General features: G+C 42.4%; 1 protein-coding gene across 7 annotated transcripts in view; it reads left to right on the forward strand.

Annotated features, from left to right (window-relative positions):
* Positions 1 to 4,277: 4,277 nt before the first annotated feature.
* The window catches only part of si:zfos-2326c3.2 (mitogen-activated protein kinase kinase kinase kinase 4), a 337,746-nt gene continuing 321,107 nt past the window's right edge, over positions 4,278 to 20,916 (forward strand). For 5 of the 7 annotated variants that reach the window (XM_068047135.1, XM_068047137.1, XM_068047139.1 and 2 more), the window contains exons 1-2: positions 4,279 to 4,575; positions 5,142 to 5,207. In XM_068047135.1, coding sequence (XP_067903236.1) covers positions 4,519 to 4,575; positions 5,142 to 5,207 — 123 coding nt within the window. In that variant the 5' untranslated portion in view covers positions 4,279 to 4,518. Of the gene's footprint in view, positions 4,576 to 5,141; positions 5,208 to 8,301; positions 8,384 to 20,916 lie in introns of all 7 variants that reach the window. The other 2 variants (XM_068047138.1, XM_068047141.1) reach the window with 2 other exon arrangements.

The following is a 20,916-nucleotide window of genomic DNA, read 5'->3' on the forward strand; positions in this document are numbered from 1 at the left end:
GTGCCACCATAAAACTAAGGTCTCTTCTGCCTTCTCAGGCAGACATAAAATATCCGCTGGCCTTATCCGAAGACAAGCAAGGGAGTTCTCCCGATGTCCTGGCCAATATTTATCCCATAAATAATGCTCCGGGCTTTTTGAAAGGGAATCATATTGCACTACTCTCATGCTAAGCATGAACACAGTGAACCAAGAAAAATTGAACAACGTCCACGCAACTAACCACAGATCAGATCCTTGAACAATAATGACTATATCCTATCATATCCTCCAGACACAGAAGCCATTACCCTTCCAGTATGTCAGCTGTGGCTCTGTTGGTCACACTCTCTCCTTTAAGATAGGGGAATCATGGGTTCTAGTCCTATGCTGGAGATTTAGGCATAAAATCTATGCTGACATTTCAGTTCAGTGTTGATGGAGTGCACTGTCGGAGGTGCTGTTTAACCAAGGCTCCAGTTACTCTTTCAGATGGACATAAAAGATCCTATGGCACTACTTTGAAGAATAGCTGGAGAGTTCACGCCAGTGTCCTAAAAATATTTATACCTCAAGCAACAGCACTGAAACAGATTATCTGGTCATTATCACATTTCTGCATGCAAATTGTCTGCTGCATTTCCTACATTACAACAGTTACTACACTTCAAACGTACTTCGTTGGCTGTAAGGTGCTTTTGGATGTCTTGAAGTCGTGAAAAGTCTTATATAAATGCAAGTTCTTACTTTTATTTTGTTTTCTTCCTTGCCCGCTCACTAACTCTCCATTTTTCCTTCTTTTCTCTTCATTTTTTTTTGCTTCTTTCCCTTTCTTTTGTCCTTATGCTCTTTAGGTTGTGAGCCTTTGGTTTACAGAACTCATTGATTCTTTCCTGCTTCACGCCTTTTGCAATGCATCTACTTCGGCCATTGCCTGCCAACTTTCCAGCACTTTGCCTCATGATCACAACCTCGTGCATTTTGTCTTTGGCAAAATTCTTTGCCTTGAGTTGGAGTAAAAAAGCAAGAGAGCATTAAAATGAGCCCAGCATGCAGTAAACCACAAATTCCACAGCTTGCCATCTGTGAGAAAGAGAAGTAATTGTGGGAGAGGAACGGAGATAAGAATGCGTGCAAGAGGAGTGAAAAATAATAGCCAATACTTTTATGATGCTCTTCATGTGAATCCTACTTTCATTGTCATGGAAATGAGATCCACATTTTGACTTGTATTGTTCAAAGGCTGTTAAGATACAGCTCTATGCACACACTCAAACCATATATGTTGGCCCAGATTTTGCAGTAGAAGTAGCATCAAGGCGAACAGTGCTCACAGTTATTAAAATGCAAATTGATCAGCAACTTTCGCTGATCGCACATACACAGATAAACACAGAAATTACAACATTGTTGTTTGAGTTGCCCTGTTCCAAGACAAACTTCGCTATTCCAGTATCTTTGCCAAGAGACTCAACATTAAAACATATTGAACAGTTGTTGTACTTACCCATTAAATACCCATTAAATTCGGCAGGAAAAGTTAGGACTCTTCCGTTCCTATATAGGTCCATTTCTAACAATGTCTTAATTACTACCAAACCACCTCTCTGGCACTGAAAATTAACTTTTATAAGAATGGAGTCTCATTCCTTCAGATTTCATTTAAGAGATTTTTAAAAAATACGTAATGTGTTTTAGTAACTTCTTTTTGTCTCTTTTATCTCTCTTATTTACTCCCATCTTTCTTTCCCTTTGTTTTCTGTACCTGATTTGATATTGTATTCAATATTCTAACTGACACTTGCTGATTCAGATTTTGTGTTGCTCATTAACAATTCTTCAATTGCTCTGTAGAAGGTGTTGCATTGTTTTGGATTTCTAATCTTGAAGTTCCAGTGCAAAAGTCCATAGATGGTCTGTGGGCAAGTATATGTGTAATGAACAGCTGGCTCCATTTGATCACAACAAACTACAAAATCAGGGCCCCTGTTCACTGGTTACCCTGGTGCATTGTGCTTCATCCTGTATTTCTCCGAAAATATGGCTCAGATGCACCACTAACAGGACATTGATCTTGGGCCACAGCATAGACAGGATGGCCTCCTGTAGTCCATGCCATGGATAGCACTCAGCATGTTTGACATGTTTCTGTGTTCTGGTGAAAGGTTGTCTATCAGATTTGCAACTGGCAAACCCAATACTTGAGATTCACCCAATACTTTGTTTTCAGCAATCTGTTGTACCTCCCAAATATCACCAACGATGTTCCTACTCATTACTTTATCCAGGCAGCCAAGGAACAAAAGGAGAATTTACACAGCATGTATAGTCTTTGATCATTGCTAATTTGGCCACACACAACCCTGTCATCGTTGCTTGCTGCTGCCTGAATATATTGGAGAATGTCTCATCTCTAAACATTTTAAATTGAGGTGAAATGGGTTAACAACCAGCCCCCTCAGACATTTTATAAACCAGGTTTGACACTGTACTGGATTTACTCTCTATTTCGTGTCTGAAGCAATGTGAGTCCACCATCTCCTGGGAGTCTCACACTGCTTCAGACTCAGGTTGGGCCTCAACTCTCATAAGAAGAGTTGGAGGCCATTCAGCCCCATTTGGCCCGCTCCTCCATTCAATTAAATAATGGCTGATCTGCGCCTCAACTCCATTTACCTGCCTTGCTCCATATCTCTTGATACTCTTATCCAACAAAAATCTATTCATCTTAGTTTTGTTGTTATCCAAGCATCCGCAGCATTTTGTGGGAAGAGAGTTCCAAATTTCTGCGCCCCTTTACGTGGGTGCCATGCTGGAATTATTTGTACCTGATGCTAAACTTACAATGTTAATGTAGTACTATGGAATTCTGCTATTTCCTTTTGGGACAGCAGGGGACTTGGCCATCAGCAAATCAAGGATATTACACAAGGTACTGAGAGATTTTTGGTCTTGTTGGTCTAGGGGTATGATTCTCACCTCAGGGCTATAGGTAACTTCATCCTTCTCAACCACTCCCTTATCCTTTCCTCATGTGGGTTCAAGTCACATTCCAGGACCTGAGCACAAACATCAATGGTGATGCTGCAGTGCAGTACTGAGGAATTGCAGCACTGTCAGAGGAGCCATTTTTCGGTGGAGACGTTAAACCAAGGCCCTGTCTGCCCTCTCAGTGGATGCAACAGATCCCACGGCACTAATTCGAATAAGTGCAGGGGAGTTATTCCTGGTGTCCTGACCAATATTTATTCCTCAATCAACATTACAACGATAGATTATCTCGTCATTATCACATTGCCGTTTGTGGGAGATTGCTGTGTGCAAATTGGCTGCTGTATTTCCTCAATTACAACAGTGACTACACTCCAAATGTACTTCATTGGTTGTAAAGCACTTTGGGGTATCGTGTGGTCCTGAAAGGTGCTAAATAAATGCAAGTCATCCTTTCCTTATAATAGGAGGTCCCAGTTTCATATGTCAGACAAGCCCTCATATTACGGTCATTTAGGACTGAAATAAGGAGAAATCTCTTCACTTAAGAAGGTTGTGTATCTTTGTAATCTCTACCCCAGAGAGCTGTGGGTTCTCAGTCATTGAGTATATTCAAGGCTGAGATGATAGATTTTTGGACTCTAAGGGAATCAAGCAATATAGGGATCAAGCAGGAAAGTGGAGCTGAGGTCAAAGATCAACCAGGATCTTATTGAATGGTAGAACAGGCTCGGGGAACAGTATGGCTGACTCCTGCTCGTACTTCTGATGTTCTTTTGGTCTACCCATGTGCCTTGTCACTTTTTGTACTCAGTGCAACTACAGTCAGCATTAACACATGCTTTGCCTTTGTTCCAGGACAGCTTTGTTATTTAATCACCCACTACCCTATCAAACACCTTCCCCTTTGTTCTCTCTCCCCCGCCCCGCCATTCATTTGCTTAAAACCTAATTCTTTTCTAACCTTTGCCAGTTCTGATTCAGGGTCACTGACCTTGAACGTTCACACTACTCTCTCCACAGATGCTGCCAGACCTGCTGAGTATTTCCAGCACTTTTTGTTTTGTTACAGTCAGTAGTTCGATAAACACTGAGGGAGTGGGAGAAAGATACGATGAGTTGAGCCGAACCTGCAGTATTTCATCAGCCCTGTTGCACATGACTTACTGAGTTTGATAAACTTTTACAGGGAAAGGGCTCCGTGTTCACTTACCAGGGCAGCTGTGCTGCAACGTTACTCCACGTCAGTTCCTTGCCTTTTTCTCGGGTAATGTCTTGAAGTTGTGTGTGTTTTGTGTTCCTCTTCAAGATTTCTTCTGCCCCGTTCATTTCCTCTGACTGTGTTTTCCGGGTTGTGCTTGCCTGGTGGATGTCGATGCTTCCTGTGTTTGTCAGTGAGTGTGCAGCTGGGGAGAGGCGAGACACTCGGAACTGACAGCACTGAAATGATCCTTTAACACTTGGTGGAGGGGAGGGGGGTGGGGAGGAAAATAAAAGTTTCCAGTCGTTTTCAAGGAACATTTCTATTTAACAAAAAGTGGCCCAAAGATGGCTAAGGACTTTCCAACTAGAAGTCTCGATAATATTGATCTTTCCTGTTTGAGGGTGAGTTGCTTTTAATTGGACCGTTTACACAGTGCAAGTTACATTTAGTTTATCTGAAACTTTGGTGTTGTAGCCCCGAATTCATAAAAGAAAATTGTTTCTGGTAAATATCAATGCGGTCTGTTTATTACGAAGCAAGAGCAATGAATTGAGAATCTCTGATGAATGGGGCTGCTGTCAGCAACAAGTATCAAATCTTATTGCCTGATAGTGGAAGGAGTCTGCAGTTTTAAAAAGTCTCACTCACCGTTAAATCGTGGCGTGTTATCTCAGTCAAGACAGTTAGTTACCTGTCAAGATTCTGTCCTTTTAATTGTTACTTGCATGGTTCGTTAGCTCAGCACATTACATTTCACTTGATAAAGAAGATTATTCTTGAGGTTCATTTGCAGGAGATCGTAACTATCAATAACGGTAATTGAGGTAACCCCACAGGGAACTGGTATCAACACTGGGGAGTCCTCTCTCCATTTTTAACTTGAATTGGGGAGTTTTTGGAATTGGAATTATTCACCTCTGTTAACTTTTTAAAAAATCATTTCTTAAGTGTAATTTCCTTTCCATAGGATCCTGCAGGGATATTTGAGTTAGTCGAAGTGGTTGGCAACGGGACGTATGGTCAAGTCTATAAGGTTAGATTTGGTTTGCTTTTTGCAAAGAAATGTGCTGAGAATAGTTACCGTTGCGATTAATCAATTTAATGTGGCTTATTAATTTCAGATCTTCATAAAATGTGTATATCCATAAATTATAATCTGCCTTATCCATTTCTATATTTTAAGTTGTTACTACTTCAATTAGACGTTAAGTGGAGATTTGGCACAATGGGACAGCACACAGTCCTTATTTATCTCTGGCACTATGTCTGAATCCAATTATAGGATTGCCAACTTTGGTTAGACATGTTCCTGGAGGGATCCTGGCACTCGCTGCCTACAAGGGTGGTGGAAGCGGAGACGATGAATGATTTCAAAAGGAAATTGGATGAGCACTTGAGGGAAATAAATTTACAGAGCGACGGGGATAGAACCAGGGAATGGGGCTGATTAGATTGCTCTGAGGAGAGCTGGCATGGACTCGATGGGCCAAATGGCCTCCTTCTGTGCCATTATGACTCCATGACATTACCTCTCTCCTCCAATTTCCATGCATGGCCAAACAGCCTTTTTTTACCCCGTCTCAACTACTATTAAAACTCATACACAGAACTGTTCAGTGAACAAGGCAAACCTTTTGTTAATGCGCCTATGATTTCTCTCCCAGTATTGCTCACAGCAGTGTCTAGGAGATCAAGCTTTAATTCCTGGAGGCTCCAGGACTTTCCTGGAGAGTTGGCAACACAGTGAGACTGATGTGAGGAAGGTGTCTTGTCATGTGGGGATTCGCACAATGGGGTTTACATCAGCCATTGTCCTGCAATGCAATATCCCTTAATCTGACACTAATTAACAAGGCTGTCTCCTTCAGAGAGGGTACAGCAGGGCTGTTTTGGGGAATCTAAGTGCCGTACTATTGCATGGGGAGGATAGAGCTTCCATTACCCTGGGGATGCCCTGCTGACCTTGACCACATTGCTGACTCTGGGGTCATTTACAGAGGAGGCTGGACCCCTGTTTCTGCAAATAGATGGGTGGCCAGCAAGCTGCCTGAGTTTTAATTTTCTTTTTATTTCCAAGAACATTGTCTTTCACTGCTAGGCCACATTCTAATGGTACCAGCACAGCCTTTTTAGAACCCCTCTACCTAACTCTGAATATAACAGGCAGCCCTTACATCCAGCATTCCAAGAGTAAAAAGGGTGGAAACAGAGTGGGGTCTTGATTTACCGCATTTTTTCATGTCATATTTATCATGTCATCCCCCAACCCTCAATGGGACCTAGCAGCATAACACAGAGAGCAGAGGATGGCACTGCAGAGTTTCTGCTTCTGTGCCAAATAACTGGTGGAGATGGGTAGATGGAAAGCCAAAGGCAGTATGTCTCTTTAAAGGGCTTTCATTTTCAAGTTGTCGTCGGGATGTTATACTTAATGGATATGTTAGTACTTTCCTACCCAATGGTGTTTTGTGTATAATGTCAGATTGTAGTTTGCAGATCCAACTATAAACTCTTTAGTGCCAGTTGACACATATTGGGCCCTGATAAGTTTGTGGTAGAGATGCATATATCATGGATATAAATTTACTGTACTGAATACATTCATTTATCAAACTGATGCTATACCTTTATATGTTATATTATCACAGTTGTTGGTCTCATGTTGGACAAAGACTCAATGAATATTTTAATAATTCGCAATCAATTAGCAAAATGCTATGTTAGTCAGTAATATTGGGAATAATTATAGTTTCTATTTTACTCTTTTTAAAGATATTGGTTCTCCATTCTTTATTTTACATGCCTGTTAATCATTCCCTAGCCAACCATTCCCCATGCTAGCAACTTGTCCCTGTTGCTTCCATCAATTTTATTCTAACACGGGTCCAGGTGTTTTCCATATGCTTAACTGCTCCCTCCAGTTACCAGGTTCAGACAGGACACTTGCTGCCAGGGGCTTCAAGGGATTTGTATCCATGTCCCGAAAATGTGCAGCGCAGCATACCCTGTGTGCAATGTGGCAATATGGTGTGGCATTTTTAAAACCATAGTGGATCTGTGAGTTCTATACTTTGAGCGACTGAGAGATGGGCAAGCAATGGATGCGATGTTTCTGTTCAGTTCAGGGAAATCAAAAATTTATCATCAATGACAACAACAACTTTCATTTCTATAGCACATTTAACACAGTAAAACATCCCAATGCACTTCACTGGTGCATAATCAGACAATGACAAAAATCGACATCAAACCAAAGAAGGAGGCTATAGGATAGGTGGGCAACAGCTTGGTCAAAGCAGTAGGTTTTAAGGAGCAACTTACAGGAAGACAGAGGTGGAGAGACAGAGAGGTTTAGGGAGGGAATTCCAGAGCTAGTGATTTATCAGATGAAATCAAGCAGGATTCAGCTGCCCATTCTGTGCATGTATAATGCAATTTTATTTATTCTTACTGCTATTTCTCTTTAAATTCACCTGCATCATCAGTGTACCTGCTTTTTTTATCAATTCAGAGTTCCTGCATTGCAAATCATACGTTTAAATGTCAAACAAAATCCACTTTAACTAGTGTTACACTGAGCTTAGATTTCAAATTGATCTAAATTTCAGATATTTATAACTAAATTTAAACTTGTACATACCTCGGGCTGAATTTTATTCGGGTGCTGCGCTGCGCAGCGGCACCCTTTGAACTCGGCAGGGTGACCACATTCAGCGGCCGCCTAGGAATCCCTGCGATATTTAGCGTGGGGGCTCATTTAAATAGTGGGGGTGGAGCACCAGCCCCCGATGACATGTAGGGGCGGTCTCCACGTCCTCGGCAACGGGATCTGGCGCCACTGCGCAGGTGCCACTTTAAAGGGCTTTAGCCCTTATAATTACTTTAAATTTTTAAATGGGCAGCAGTATTAAATTTTTAATAAACAATAAAAAATATGTGATGGCCGTTCCCTAAACCCCCCAATGGACATTTCAATGCCCGAAATTCCTTTGTCCCTACTCGAACTTTACCCCCTAACCTTATAACATTTGGTCTATAACCCCTGCCCACCATCCCCACACCAATAAAAATTGATTTCCCCACTCCTCCGCCCCTCCCACCCTGAATTTTTTATTACTCCCCACCAGGTTCTCGCTTCAGAACTCCATGCGGCGTTCTGAAGGCATGCAAAGGCTGAACGGAGGCCATAAAATCAGCGTGGGATGGCAGGTAAGTTCATTTGAAAATCATTACTGTCAAATTAAATATGCAGATGAAGGGCCTGCTGTCAGGCAGCACGAGGCTGCATTGAGGTCCCCCCGCCGCCAGTAATATGCGGCAGGCCCTTTTCGACGTTGCAGGTCAAGGCGGGCCTCTCCCCGCAACATTTTACTGACTCCTGTGCCACAACCGGCGACGTCGAGGAGCCGGTAAAATTCAGCCCTTCATATTTCTCATTTCTGCTAACAGAGATATGAAGTAACAAAAAGTTGGGTCTTGGGCCTAACAGTAAACATACAACAAGCCTTATTTTTCCTTCAGTCCTAATTTTAAACCAAATGCTGTGGTCGTAATAGAATTCAATGACTTGCTGTTCAATTGTTTGCTCAGATTGCTGCTTCCTTTCCTGGACTGATTGTTGTATTCCTGGGTCCTAGTTTTCCATCTTGAGCTTGCTTTGAGTAAAGTTTAGTGTTATTAGTGTATCTAATTTCTGCTTGCTTCAAAGTAAGCTCGAGTTTCATCAGTGGCTAATAGCTAGGCCTGCTATTCTGACATTTAATGTGTTGCATCATTTATTGGCGAGCCCACCCCTAGAAGGTGCTCTGGGATGAGAACAGGTTACCTCAGGAAAGACATTTGTGACTCTGCTGTACTTGAAGACTAAAGGTTTTTGCAACATTGGGAGGAAATGGAGATTCTTTGCCACTAAATTTGGGAAAGAATTTCCTGTACAGAGAATCAAAGTAACTTGGCAGGAGTGGAGGTCCAATTTCTTTTGCATTGCAAAATGAAGAAGTAAATTTCAACACAATTATTGGATAAAAGAGAGCCACCCATGTTGATCCCTTCAAGCTCATTGAATAAAAATGCATTTATTGGGTCACCTTCAGTGCAATAACAGAACCTCTGTGCCACTTAAGAAATAACAACTTTATACATATATAACAAAAGAAAAGTTTCACTGAAAGGCATTGTGACTGTTTTTACTGACAAAGTTAGGGAAAGACTTAGTTTAAGCTTTTGTGAAAATGTTCTTCAGGCGTTTTGCACTGCCATTATTACCTGGATCTTGAAATCCTTTCTGCTTCTGCATGAGGAAGATGGGAAAAATGATTTCTTTAGGAGTGCATACTGAGGCTGTGAGTGACTTGTAGGGCTTCAGGTAAAACCTGAGCGGGAAGTATCACAGCCCCACAAATGAAAGATCTCTCTTCCAGGTGCCATTAATGAGCTTGTTTGTAAATGAATCTTGAACATTTCCCTGCAGGAGTATCAGATTATTAGTTCTGAGTACAAAGGCTGGACTAAATTCCAATGCTACATTGTCAGATGTTCCATCTTGGAGAAAACTAACTCCAAAGAGCCCCAGCTTTTCTCCCACCCCTTTTTGCCATTCGACAACTGACATGCGCAGGTTTGACTTGAGAAGATACCAGGAACCCAGTACGAGTGGCAATGTTGAGCAAGACTATTGACTATAAAATCAGTGCATTACCTTGATTTTCCTCATCATAGCCTGGACATACACCATTCGCATTAAGCAGTGGTTTCATGAGTAAGTGCAGCAGAGCATCAGCAGTAACTATTGAATCCAATCTCCAGCTCGATCATGGTTGTTGAGGATCTTGGATATACGAGTCTGTGTTCTCATACCCAGTTTCCAGCTAATGCCTTCCGAGTCCAATGCCTCAGAGTCTTGTCATTAACTGTATAATTGACATCTGCTTCAGTAGAGTGCAAGGACTGTACAAGATTGCTTGGAATGCGCCAGCTGTTAATTGTATATCAATTGTTTGATTATATGCAGGTGAAGGGTGTTAATTGGGGTCTTAGTTGAGCAGTTATAAGCAGACACTGACTGAGACTGGTGGAGGGTTTTGAGTGAGGAGCTACATGTTTGTAATCTTTTACTCTGTACAATAAATGTGAAACTGAGTAAATACAGGCTCCAGCATTATCCTTTCATAACCAACTTTCTGAAGTTTAACACCGGACATCTTGATGTTCCAGAATCACAGAAATGTTACAGCGCAGAAGGAGGCCATTTGGCCCAATGTCTCCGCACTGGCTCTCCGAAAAAGCAATTCCCTCAGTCCCATTCCCCTGCCTTCTCCCCATAACCCTGCACATTCTTCCTTTTCATATAACTGTCTAATTCCTTTTTGAACGTTTCAATTGAACCTGCTTCCACCACTTTCTCAGGCAACGTATTCCAGACCTAACCACTCGCTGTGTGAAAAAGTTTTTCCTCATGTCACATTTGGTTCTCTTACCAAATACTTTAAATCTGTGCCCTCTCGTTCTCGATCCTTTCATGAGTGGGAACAGTTTCTCTCTATCTACTCTGACCAGACCCCTCATGATTTTTAAAACCTCTATCAAATCCCCTCTCAGCCTTCTCTTCTCCAAGGAAAACAGTCCTAACTTCTCCAATCTATCTTCATAACTGAAATTCCTCATCCCTAGAACCATTCTCGTGAATCCCTTCTGTATCCTCTCCAATGCCCTCGGGTCTTTTCTCAAATGTGGTGCCCAGAATTGGATGCAATACTCCAGCTGAGGACAAACTAGTGTCTTATATAAGTTCAACATAACTTCCTTGCTCTTGTACGCTATGCCTCTTAAAATAAAGCCCAGGATACTGTATGCTTTATTAACCGCTCTCTCAACCTGTCCTGCCACCTTTAATGACTTATGCACATTATACCCAGGTCCCTGTGCTCCTGCACCCCCTTTAGAATTGTGCCCTTTAATCTATATTGTTTCTCCATGTTCTTCCTACCAAAATGAATCACCTCACATTTCTCTGCATTGGACTTCATCTGCCACCTATCTGCCCATTCTACACTATCCTCCTCATAGTTCACAATGCTTCCAAGTTTTGTATCATCTGAAAACTTTGAAATTTTGCCCTGTACACCAACACCTAGGTCATTAATATATATCAGGGAAAGCAAGGGTCCCAATACTGATCCCTGGGGGACTCCACTACAAACCTTCCTCCAGCCTGAAAAACATCTGTTAATCACGACTCTTTGTTTCCTGTCACTGAGCCAATTTCGTATCCATGTTGCTACCGTCCCTTTTATTCCATGAGTTACAAGTTTGCTCACAAGTCTGTTATGTGGCATTGTATCAAACGCCTTTTGAAAGTCCATGTACACCACATCAACAGCATTGCCCTCATCAACCCTCTCTGTTACCTCTTTAAAAAACTCCAAGTTAGTTAAGCATGATTTTCCCATAAGAAATCCATGCTGGAAGTTTAAATCCAATGTTGCATACTGGGTTTACATGTTTCTAAATGCTTAATCCAGGTCCTGATAGGCTTTGTTAAAAACATATTCCCACGTTGAGACTGACTCACCACCACCACCAACCCCCACCCCCCGAGAATGCAGGTTTGTGTCGACGGACACCCAAACCCAAGCCTAACCACACATCCCCCCCTCTACTAACAATTTCTTCTTTATGACACAAATGTATCTTTGATCACGTTCTTGGAGCTCACACCATGGGAAGAAAAACTGGACACACATTTTAAATGTCACAAGCTAATCTACATATGAATTTTGTCATTGAAGAAAGATGAGGAAGTTCCCTTTGTCATGGATGCTGAAGAAATAAGTCCATGCTACAGCTGGCATCCAGAAGAATTCTCAGTTACAGTTATGCAACACAGTTTGGACAGGCACCCTTGTATCTTCTAGGCAATAGCTACAAGACCCCTTCTGGGGTCGTGCAAATGCTGGGGCATTTAATACCATATCCCACTGTTTAGTCAATTGTCCTGGATTGCAACTGGAGCAGATTAAATCCCAAGCAAATTTGGCAACACAACCCAATCTTCAAAATGAAGCACCACAATTCTTTAAGGAATACTGGAATTAAATCTCTGAGATTGTGACTGGATATTTCAAAAGATAAGTAATCAGGCCCAAATAGTTGAGTTGATCTATTATTGTGAAAGAGCACCTACAGATTGGGTGGACCCTTGAATCATGTTAGAAAATATTTCTACATTATATCTTTTCATATGAGATTTTAACTAGGCCAATGTAGTGGAGTGTTTAAAATGGAAGTTATTTCTGCTAATTCTGGTGAGATGTCTTGTTACAAGAAGGCATAACCTCAAATTAAAAGTGGAAAAGTGCAAACTCAAATTGGATTATATATATTTGGCATTGTATGGAATGGACTGCCAGTGGAGCCAGTGGTGGCTGGTTGTCTCAGCAAATTCAAGAAAGAGTTAGTTAAATACCAGGTAAGAAATTTGTCAGAGGGATAAAGAAAGAACAAAGAACAAAGAAAATTACAGCACAGGAACAGGCCCTTCGGCCCTCCAAGCCTGCGCCGATCCAGATCCTCTACCTAAACATGTCGCCTATTTTCTAAGGGTCTGTATCTCTTTGCTTCCTGCCCATTCATGTATCTGTCTAGATACATCTTAAAAGACGCTATCGTGTTCGCATCTACCACCTCCGCTGGCAACGCATTCCAGGCACCCACCACCCTCTGCGTAAAGAACTTTCCACGCATATCCCCCCTAAATTTTTCCCCTCTCACTTTGAACTCGTGACCCCTAGTATTTGAATCCCCCACTCTTGGGGAAAAAGCTTCTTGCAATCCACCCTGTCTATACCTCTCATGATTTTGTACACCTCAATCAGGTCCCCCCTCAACCTCCGCTTTTCTAATGAAAATAATCCTAATCTACTCAACCTCTCTTCATAGCTAGCGCCCTCCATACCAGGCAACATCCTGGTGAACCTCCTCTGCACCCTCTCCAAAGCATCCACATCCTTTTGGTAATGTGGCGACCAGAACTGCACGCAGTATTCCAAATGTGGCCGAACCAAAGTCCTATACAACTGTAACATGACCTGCCAACTCTTGTACTCAATACCCCGTCCCATGAAGGAAAGCATGCCGTATGCCTTCTTGACCACTCTATTGACCTGCGTTGCCACCTTCAGGGAACAATGGACCTGAACACTCAGATCTCTCTGTACATCAATTTTCCCCAGGACTTTTCCATTTACTGTATAGTTCACTCTTGAATTGGATCTTCCAAAATGCATCACCTCGCATTTGCCCTGATTGAACTCCATCTGCCATTTCTCTGCCCAACTCTCCAATCTATCTATATTCTGCTGTATTCTCTGACAGTCCCCTTCACTATCTGCTACTCCACCAATCTTAGTGTCATCTGCAAACTTGCTAATCAGACCACTTATACTTTCCTCCAAATCATTTATGTATATCACAAACAACAGTGGTCCCAGCACGGATCCCTGTGGAACACCACTGGTCACACGTCTCCCATATACCTTGATTCCCTTGTCCATGAGTATTCTAAAACTTACGGAATTGTGATCACTATTCCCAAAGTAGTCCCCTACTGAAACTTCAACCACCTGGCCGGGCTCATTCCCCAACACCAGGTCCAGTATGGCCCCTTCCCGAGTTGGACTATTTACATACTGCTCTAGAAAACCCTCCTGGATGCTCCTTACAAATTCTGCTCCATCTAGACCTCTAACACTAAGTGAATCCCAGTCAATGTTGGGAAAATTAAAATCTCCTATCACCACCACGCTGTTGCTCCTACATCTTTCCATAATCTGTTTACATATTTGTACCTCTATCTCACGCTCGCTGTTGGGAGGCCTGTAGTACAGCCCCAACATTGTTACCGCACCCTTCCTATTTCTGAGTTCTGCCCATATTGCCTCACAGCTCGAGTCCTCCATAGTGCCTTCCTTCAGCACAGCTGTGATATCCTCTTTGACCAGTAATGCAACTCCTCCACCCCTTTTACCTCCCTCTCTATCCCGCCTGAAGCATCGATATCCTGGGATATTTAGTTGCCAATCATGCCCTTCCCTTAACCAAGTCTCAGTAATAGCAATAACATCATACTCCCAGGTACTAATCCAAGCCCTAAGTTCATCTGCCTTACCTACTACACTTCTTGCATTAAAGATAAGAGAGGTAGTCGTCTTTTCCAGTGCTGTACGTTCCGAATTTAATTTTGGCATTGGACCCTATAGGTAGAATGTGTTACCAATTTTGTTTGGAGGCACAGAGATTCCCTCTGGTCTTTGCGATGGTTTACTAACACAGGGATAGAAATTTATATGCGGTGGGCCAGTTTTTGAATGTAAAGGAGGCACAAGGCATACCAATTTTGCAGGCGCTTGTGTTGGTCGCACTACCAAATTCACAGGACCCATTTTTTAGGTGACATTCCAGGTGAATGCCTGATACAGGCATGAGGCACCCTGTATATGTAAATTAGGGGTCTATCACCTGTTAAAGGACCCCTTTAATCACCGATGAGTGGGCCAAGCCTTGGGGTTTCAGCCTCCCCACAGTTGCCAACCAAAGGTATGCACTATAAATATTTGATTTTAAGAAACACGTCACTGGGAGCAAGGAGTGCTACCCTGCCTCCACAGGAGTCCCTATTGCTCCCTCCAGAACATACCTGAAATTGATGTCGCCCACTGAGTGAGCTACCTGTGGAGGCTCAGTCAGTGCCGGCAGCTCACACCAATTATTCAGATATGGCCTGAGGGACCAATTGATATCAATCCTCAGGCCTCGCGTTTCCAATATACATTGCCTCCCCAGTGTCAAATCTGGACCTAGATGTTTCCAGAGGTTACAAGCCTGTCTTGACCCTGACTTTGTAACCAAATCATTCAGACAGCTTTCCACCTCAGGATGATAGAAACAATTAATAACGATTATTGGATTGCTGAGAATGAATTTGGGTATTCTCCAAAGGCACATGTGACAGTTGTGACTGGTTTGGCTTTGATCATAAGGCGACAGAAGTTGTCTGGTCCAGGAATTTTACTGAAGCCTTCAGATATATCTTTTAAGTTCACATTTCAGCTATTTGGTTCTGTGCCACAGTTTGCCAAAATATAATTAAAGAACTTCAAGTCCAAAATACTCTTATTTTGGTCTCAGAAATTAATATAGATATCAATAACAATGCTGCATTGCTCTCATTCTGGTGGTTATGTTTTGCTTTTGCATTAATTTACATCTCACAATAAGTACAACTTGTGGTTTGGGCTTCATTATATTTTGGGAAGCTCCCTACCCTTGACTTTCTATTCTCCAGCCATTTCTCCTGATTGATGTTCAGTAACCCTGGTCAGAAATGAGCATATGTTATTGTTGGGTGAGAACAGTATCACACTGGGCTGTGATGCTTCCTCCTTAGTCAAACAGCTGCTGATATTAGCTGTCCAGACAAATGTCAGCTAGTATTTGGCTGAAGAGGGCAAATTGGGTGAGTTACTAGAGGGCTGCCAATGTTTGAGAGCGCATCCCGGTCTGAAACAGCCGCTGCAGGATAGCTGGAGAATGGGTTCTTAAAATATCTACACAATATTTTTATCCTCCAGTTTAGTCCTTCTCTGAGAATTTAGTAGATCTATTCCTTGAAGCCCTGCTGACTGTCTTCATGGCCTACATGTTGATTGACAGAATTCTGTAAAACGTTGTCAAGCATTTCCTTCATTGCAGATATTTCACAAACTGGTCTATAATCCTCAGCTGTGTGCCTCAGTCCTTCATTTTAATAAATATCAGAATCAACATAGTTAGTTTCCAGAACTCTGGGGCAATATCTGTATTTATGGACCTGAAGAAAATGTTAGTCAGCATTTCACCTATTTCTTCACTCATTTTCTTGCAAGTTACACTGTGTAGCTCAGCTGCTCGAAACATCTTGCAGTCCTACTGAATTGGCATCAGGTGATGGCACTGATTTGTGTTGGCAAGAACCATCGATCCTGATACAATCATTTGTTTGATGTCATTAAATTGAACCATTATTCCTCTTTCAACACTTCTGGCATGGATTTTTTGAAATCACGTGAACAGTAAACAAGAGGTTCGTTGTTGGTTGCTGTGTTCACTGCAGAAACAAAAGGGTGCGAAGTTTGACTTGGCCACTTGGTTGGGAAACAAGTCATGAGTCAACCAGATTTTTTTTTGATGCCCTCATGGATATAGTTTGAGAAATATAGTTTGCATATACTGAACCGGAATCAGAAGTTTATCAAACATATGAGGAAGTGCATTGCTGGTTTGTGATCATCAGACAGCACTCAAGCACTGTAACATCCTAGATTTTAAAAGCAAAGTTTAACAGTGGGAGGCCTTCAAAGTGGACATGCCTCAGATACAGAATAGACACATTCCTTTCAGGGGGAAAGGAAGGGCATCTAAAGCTAGAGCTCCCCTGATGGCAAAAGATATAGATTAAAACAAGACAGAAAACGAAGGATTATGACAACCATAAGGTTCATAATACTTTGGAGAACCAAACTGAATACAGAAAGTGCAAAGGAGATAGATAGATTAGTGGTTAGTGTAAAACGGAATCCAAAAGTCTTTTATAAACCTATAAATATTAAAGTGGTAGACAAAGGAAGGATGGGCCTGATTAGGGATCAAAAAGGAGATATTCATATAGAGGTAGAGGGCATGGTGAGTGACTAAATAAGTACTTTCCATCTGCCTTCACTAGAGAAGAGGATGCTATCAATGAAGCAGGAAAAGAGATAGTAGTTATATTGGATAGGATAAAAATAAAGAGGAAGTACTTAAAAGTTTGGCAATCCTCAAAGTAGAAAAGTTACCTGGTCTTAGTGGGATTCAGCCTCGAATTTTGAAGGAAGTAAGGGCAGAATTGCAGAATCTCTGACCACAATCTTCCAATCCTCCTTAGACATGGGGGTGATGCCAGCAGACTGGAGGATTCCTAGTTAAAAAAGGGAGAAGAATAAATCTGGCAACTACAGGCCAGTCCACCTACAGTCAGTGGTGCGGAAACTTTTAGAGACAATAATCTGGGACAAAATCAACATTTGGAGAAGTATGGGCTAATGAGTGAAAGGCAGCATTGATTTGTTAAATGCAAATTGTGTTTGACTAACTTGATTAAGTTCTTTGATGATGTAATGGAGAGGGTTGATGAGGATAATACTATTGATGTTGTCTATATGAACTTTCAAAAGGCATTTGACAAAGTACCACATGATAACCATGTCAGTAAAATTAAAGCCCATGGGATTGAAGAGACAGTGGTCGCATGAATATAAAAATGACTAAGGGACAGAATCAGAGAATAGTGGCGAATAGTTGTTTTTCAGACTGCAGGGAAGTATACAGCAGTGTGCCCCAGGGTCTGTATTAGGATCACTGCTCTTTTTTATATATGTATTAATGACATGGGCTTGGGTATACAAAGCATAATTTCAAATTTTGTAGATGACATGAAACTTGAAAGTGTAGAAAGCAATGAGGAGAATAGCAACAACTTCAGGAGGACATAGACAGACTGGTGGAATGGGCAGACAGGTGGTAGATGAAATGTAACACAGCTAAGTGTGTAGCGATACATTTTTAAAATTTATTTAGAAATACAGCACTGAAACAGGCCCTTCGGCCCACCGAGTCTGTGCTGACCAACAACCACCCATTTATACTAACCCTACAGTAATCCCATATTCCCTACCACCTAACTACACTAGGTGGGAAGAATGATGAGAAGCAATATAAACTACATGATACAATTTTAAAGGGGGTGCAAGAACAAAGAAAGCTTAGGATGTATGTACAGAAATGTTTGAAAGCAGCAGAACAAGTTAAGAAGCTGTTAAAAAAACATATAGAATTTTTTTTTAGAGATACAGCACCGAAACAGGCCCTTCTGCCCACCAAGTCTGTGCCAACCAACAACCACCCATTTATACTAATACTACATTAATCCCATATTCCCTACCACATCCTCACCATTCTCCTACCACCTACCCACACTAGGGGCAATTTACAATGGCCAATTTACCTATCAACCTGCAAGTCTTTGGCTGTGGGAAGAAACCAGAGCACCAGGCAGAAACCCATGGAGTCACAGAGAGAACTTGCAAACTCCGCACAGGCAGAACCCATAACTGAACCCAGGTCACTGGAGCTGTGAGGCTGCGGTGCTAACCATTGCGCCACTGTGCCTTATTACTAGAGGCATAGAATACAAAAACAAGGACATTTTGTTAAACCTTTATAAAACACTGGTTAGACTTCAGCAGGAGTATTGTGTTCAATTCTGGGCACTACACTATAGGAAAGATGTCAAGGACTTGGAAAGGGTGAAGGAGAGATTTACTAGAATGGTACCAGAGATGAGGGACTTCATTTATGTGGAAAGACTGGAGAAGCTAGGGTTGTTCTTTTTGCAGCAGAGAGCGCTAAGAGGAGATTTAATAGAGATGTTCAAAACATTGAATGGTTTTAACAAGAGTAAATAAAGAGAAGCTGTTTCCAATGGCAGAAGTGTTGGTAACCAGAAAACGCAGATTTAAAGATTGGCATCCACCACATTAAACGTTTACTCCCTCCACCACTGATACCATCTATATTAGATGCACTGCAGCAACTAGCCAATCCTATCTCGACAGTGCCTTCCAAACCTGCGATCTTTACCACCTAGAAGGACGAGAGCTGCAGACACATAGGAACATCACCATCAGCAAGTTCCCCTCCAACCCACACACCATCCTGACTTGGAACTATATCGCCATTTCTTTACTGTCGCCAGGTCAAAATCCTGGAACACCCTTCCACAGCACCTTCACCACATGGACTGCAGCAGTTCACTACCACCTTCTCGAGGGAAATTAGGGATAGACAATAAATGCTGGCCTTGCCAGTGACACTCACAACTGATGAAAGAGTAAAGAGAAAGATTCAGAGGTGACATGAGAAAACATTTTTTTAAACAACGAGATGTGATCAGGAAAGCACTGACTGAAAGGATGATGGAAGAAGATTCAAAAGGGAATTGGATAAATACTTGAAGGGAAAATATATGCAGGGTTTTGGGGAAAGAGCATCGGAATGGGACAAATTGGATAGCTCTTTCCAGGATCCAGCAGAGGCACAATGGGTCAAATGGCCTCCTTCTGTGCTGTTTCATTTTATGATTCTATGTCATCTTAAATCTGTAAGGGTGATGGACTGTTTGGTTTCTTTTTGTTCTGCAAAATTCTGCGATTCAATATATTTTTTCACAAAATGCAATTGGTTAGTAATCAGATCTATTTACTCCAGACAACATGGCCCCAAAAATCCACGGACCTTCCGCTGCATACACGCCATGAGTGTGCAGCCGAAGACAAGCAAATTAAAGTGGAACCTATCTATGTCAGGTTCCAGGCTGCACTTGTACTTTCTGTGAGGCCTTGCTTGGAGCGGAACCCCACCTGCCTCACACGTGGTCCCTTGCATCAAAAAGGGTATGGCCTGGACACCTGGACAATGTAATCAGAAACTCCAAGAAATTGGCCTTCTTGAAAAAAAGGCATCTCTTCTTGACCGTGGATACTTATTCACAGTGTGCAGATGCTGGCCATGGATATTCAGGCTTCATATGCCAGCAATATACAGAAAAATAACCATTTAAAATTGGCTAAGTCCTATTCCTGGGCACAGGGATTGCGATGTGCTCTTACTCCACACTCGATGGAAGTGATGTAGGAAGCACGCAAAGTGCAAGGCTAGTGCCAATTAAAGCTAGCCTGCACTTAAAGCCAACCGCACTCTTAAAGTGGAGGTGCATTCTGGCTGCAACAGCTGCGTGAAGTGGCTGGGGAAAATTTTCTGAGCAAGAGGAAAAATCTGAGTAATGGAGCAGCAGCCAGAGAGAGGGCTCCTAGGTTCTTCCATGTAGTGCTGGAGGCCTTAGTGCAGGAGTGGAAAGGAGGAGAGAGGTCATCTTTCTGCAGGGACCAGGAAATCTTCAGACAGACACTGTGAAGGCAGTGGGAGCAGAAAGCCGCACAGGTCAGTACCAGGTCTCTGGACTCGACGACCTGGATACAAGATAAGAAAAAGTTCAGTGACTTCTCATGAGTGATCAAGGTCAATGAATGTGTCTTCAAATGCCATCTCCTACCAAACTCATGCACTGCTCAATGCATCACACCCTCATGACTCACCCATCAATAATCTCTAGCAATCAGGACTCATGCCTAACATTCATATGCTCTACCTCACCCTCACACACGTATCGCTGCTTCAAGCCTCACACCCACAACTTGTAGCTTCCACATACTTCCAGCTATCATGCCACCCAAACACATTGCAACACATTCATTGGCATTCTTCCCTCTGTCTTGCAGGACAAGGTGGCAGGTAACAGCAGGCAGCAGAAAAGAAGCAGCAGGGGAGAGGCACGGCTGTGTGCCATCACCCCCTTGGAGGAGATAGTGCTCAGCATTATTGGCGCAGCCGTCACTGAGGCCAGAGCAACTAATATCATTAAAGTCATCCAGGATGACAGCATGTTCCTGCCTTCTGCCCCTTGTGAAATCCCACTTCACCCTCGTCCCACAATTTAGTATGTCAGGATGACAGCATTCATGCTGCCATCCCTGCCACTCGGCCAGTGCCTGTCAGCCAGCCAGTCTAGACTGCTGCTGCCCAAGCCAAGGTGAGGCAGTCCGAAGCCAGGT

The sequence above is a fragment of the Heterodontus francisci genome, chromosome 15 (genome assembly GCF_036365525.1).
Source record: "Heterodontus francisci isolate sHetFra1 chromosome 15, sHetFra1.hap1, whole genome shotgun sequence".
Lineage (NCBI taxonomy): Eukaryota > Metazoa > Chordata > Chondrichthyes > Heterodontiformes > Heterodontidae > Heterodontus > Heterodontus francisci.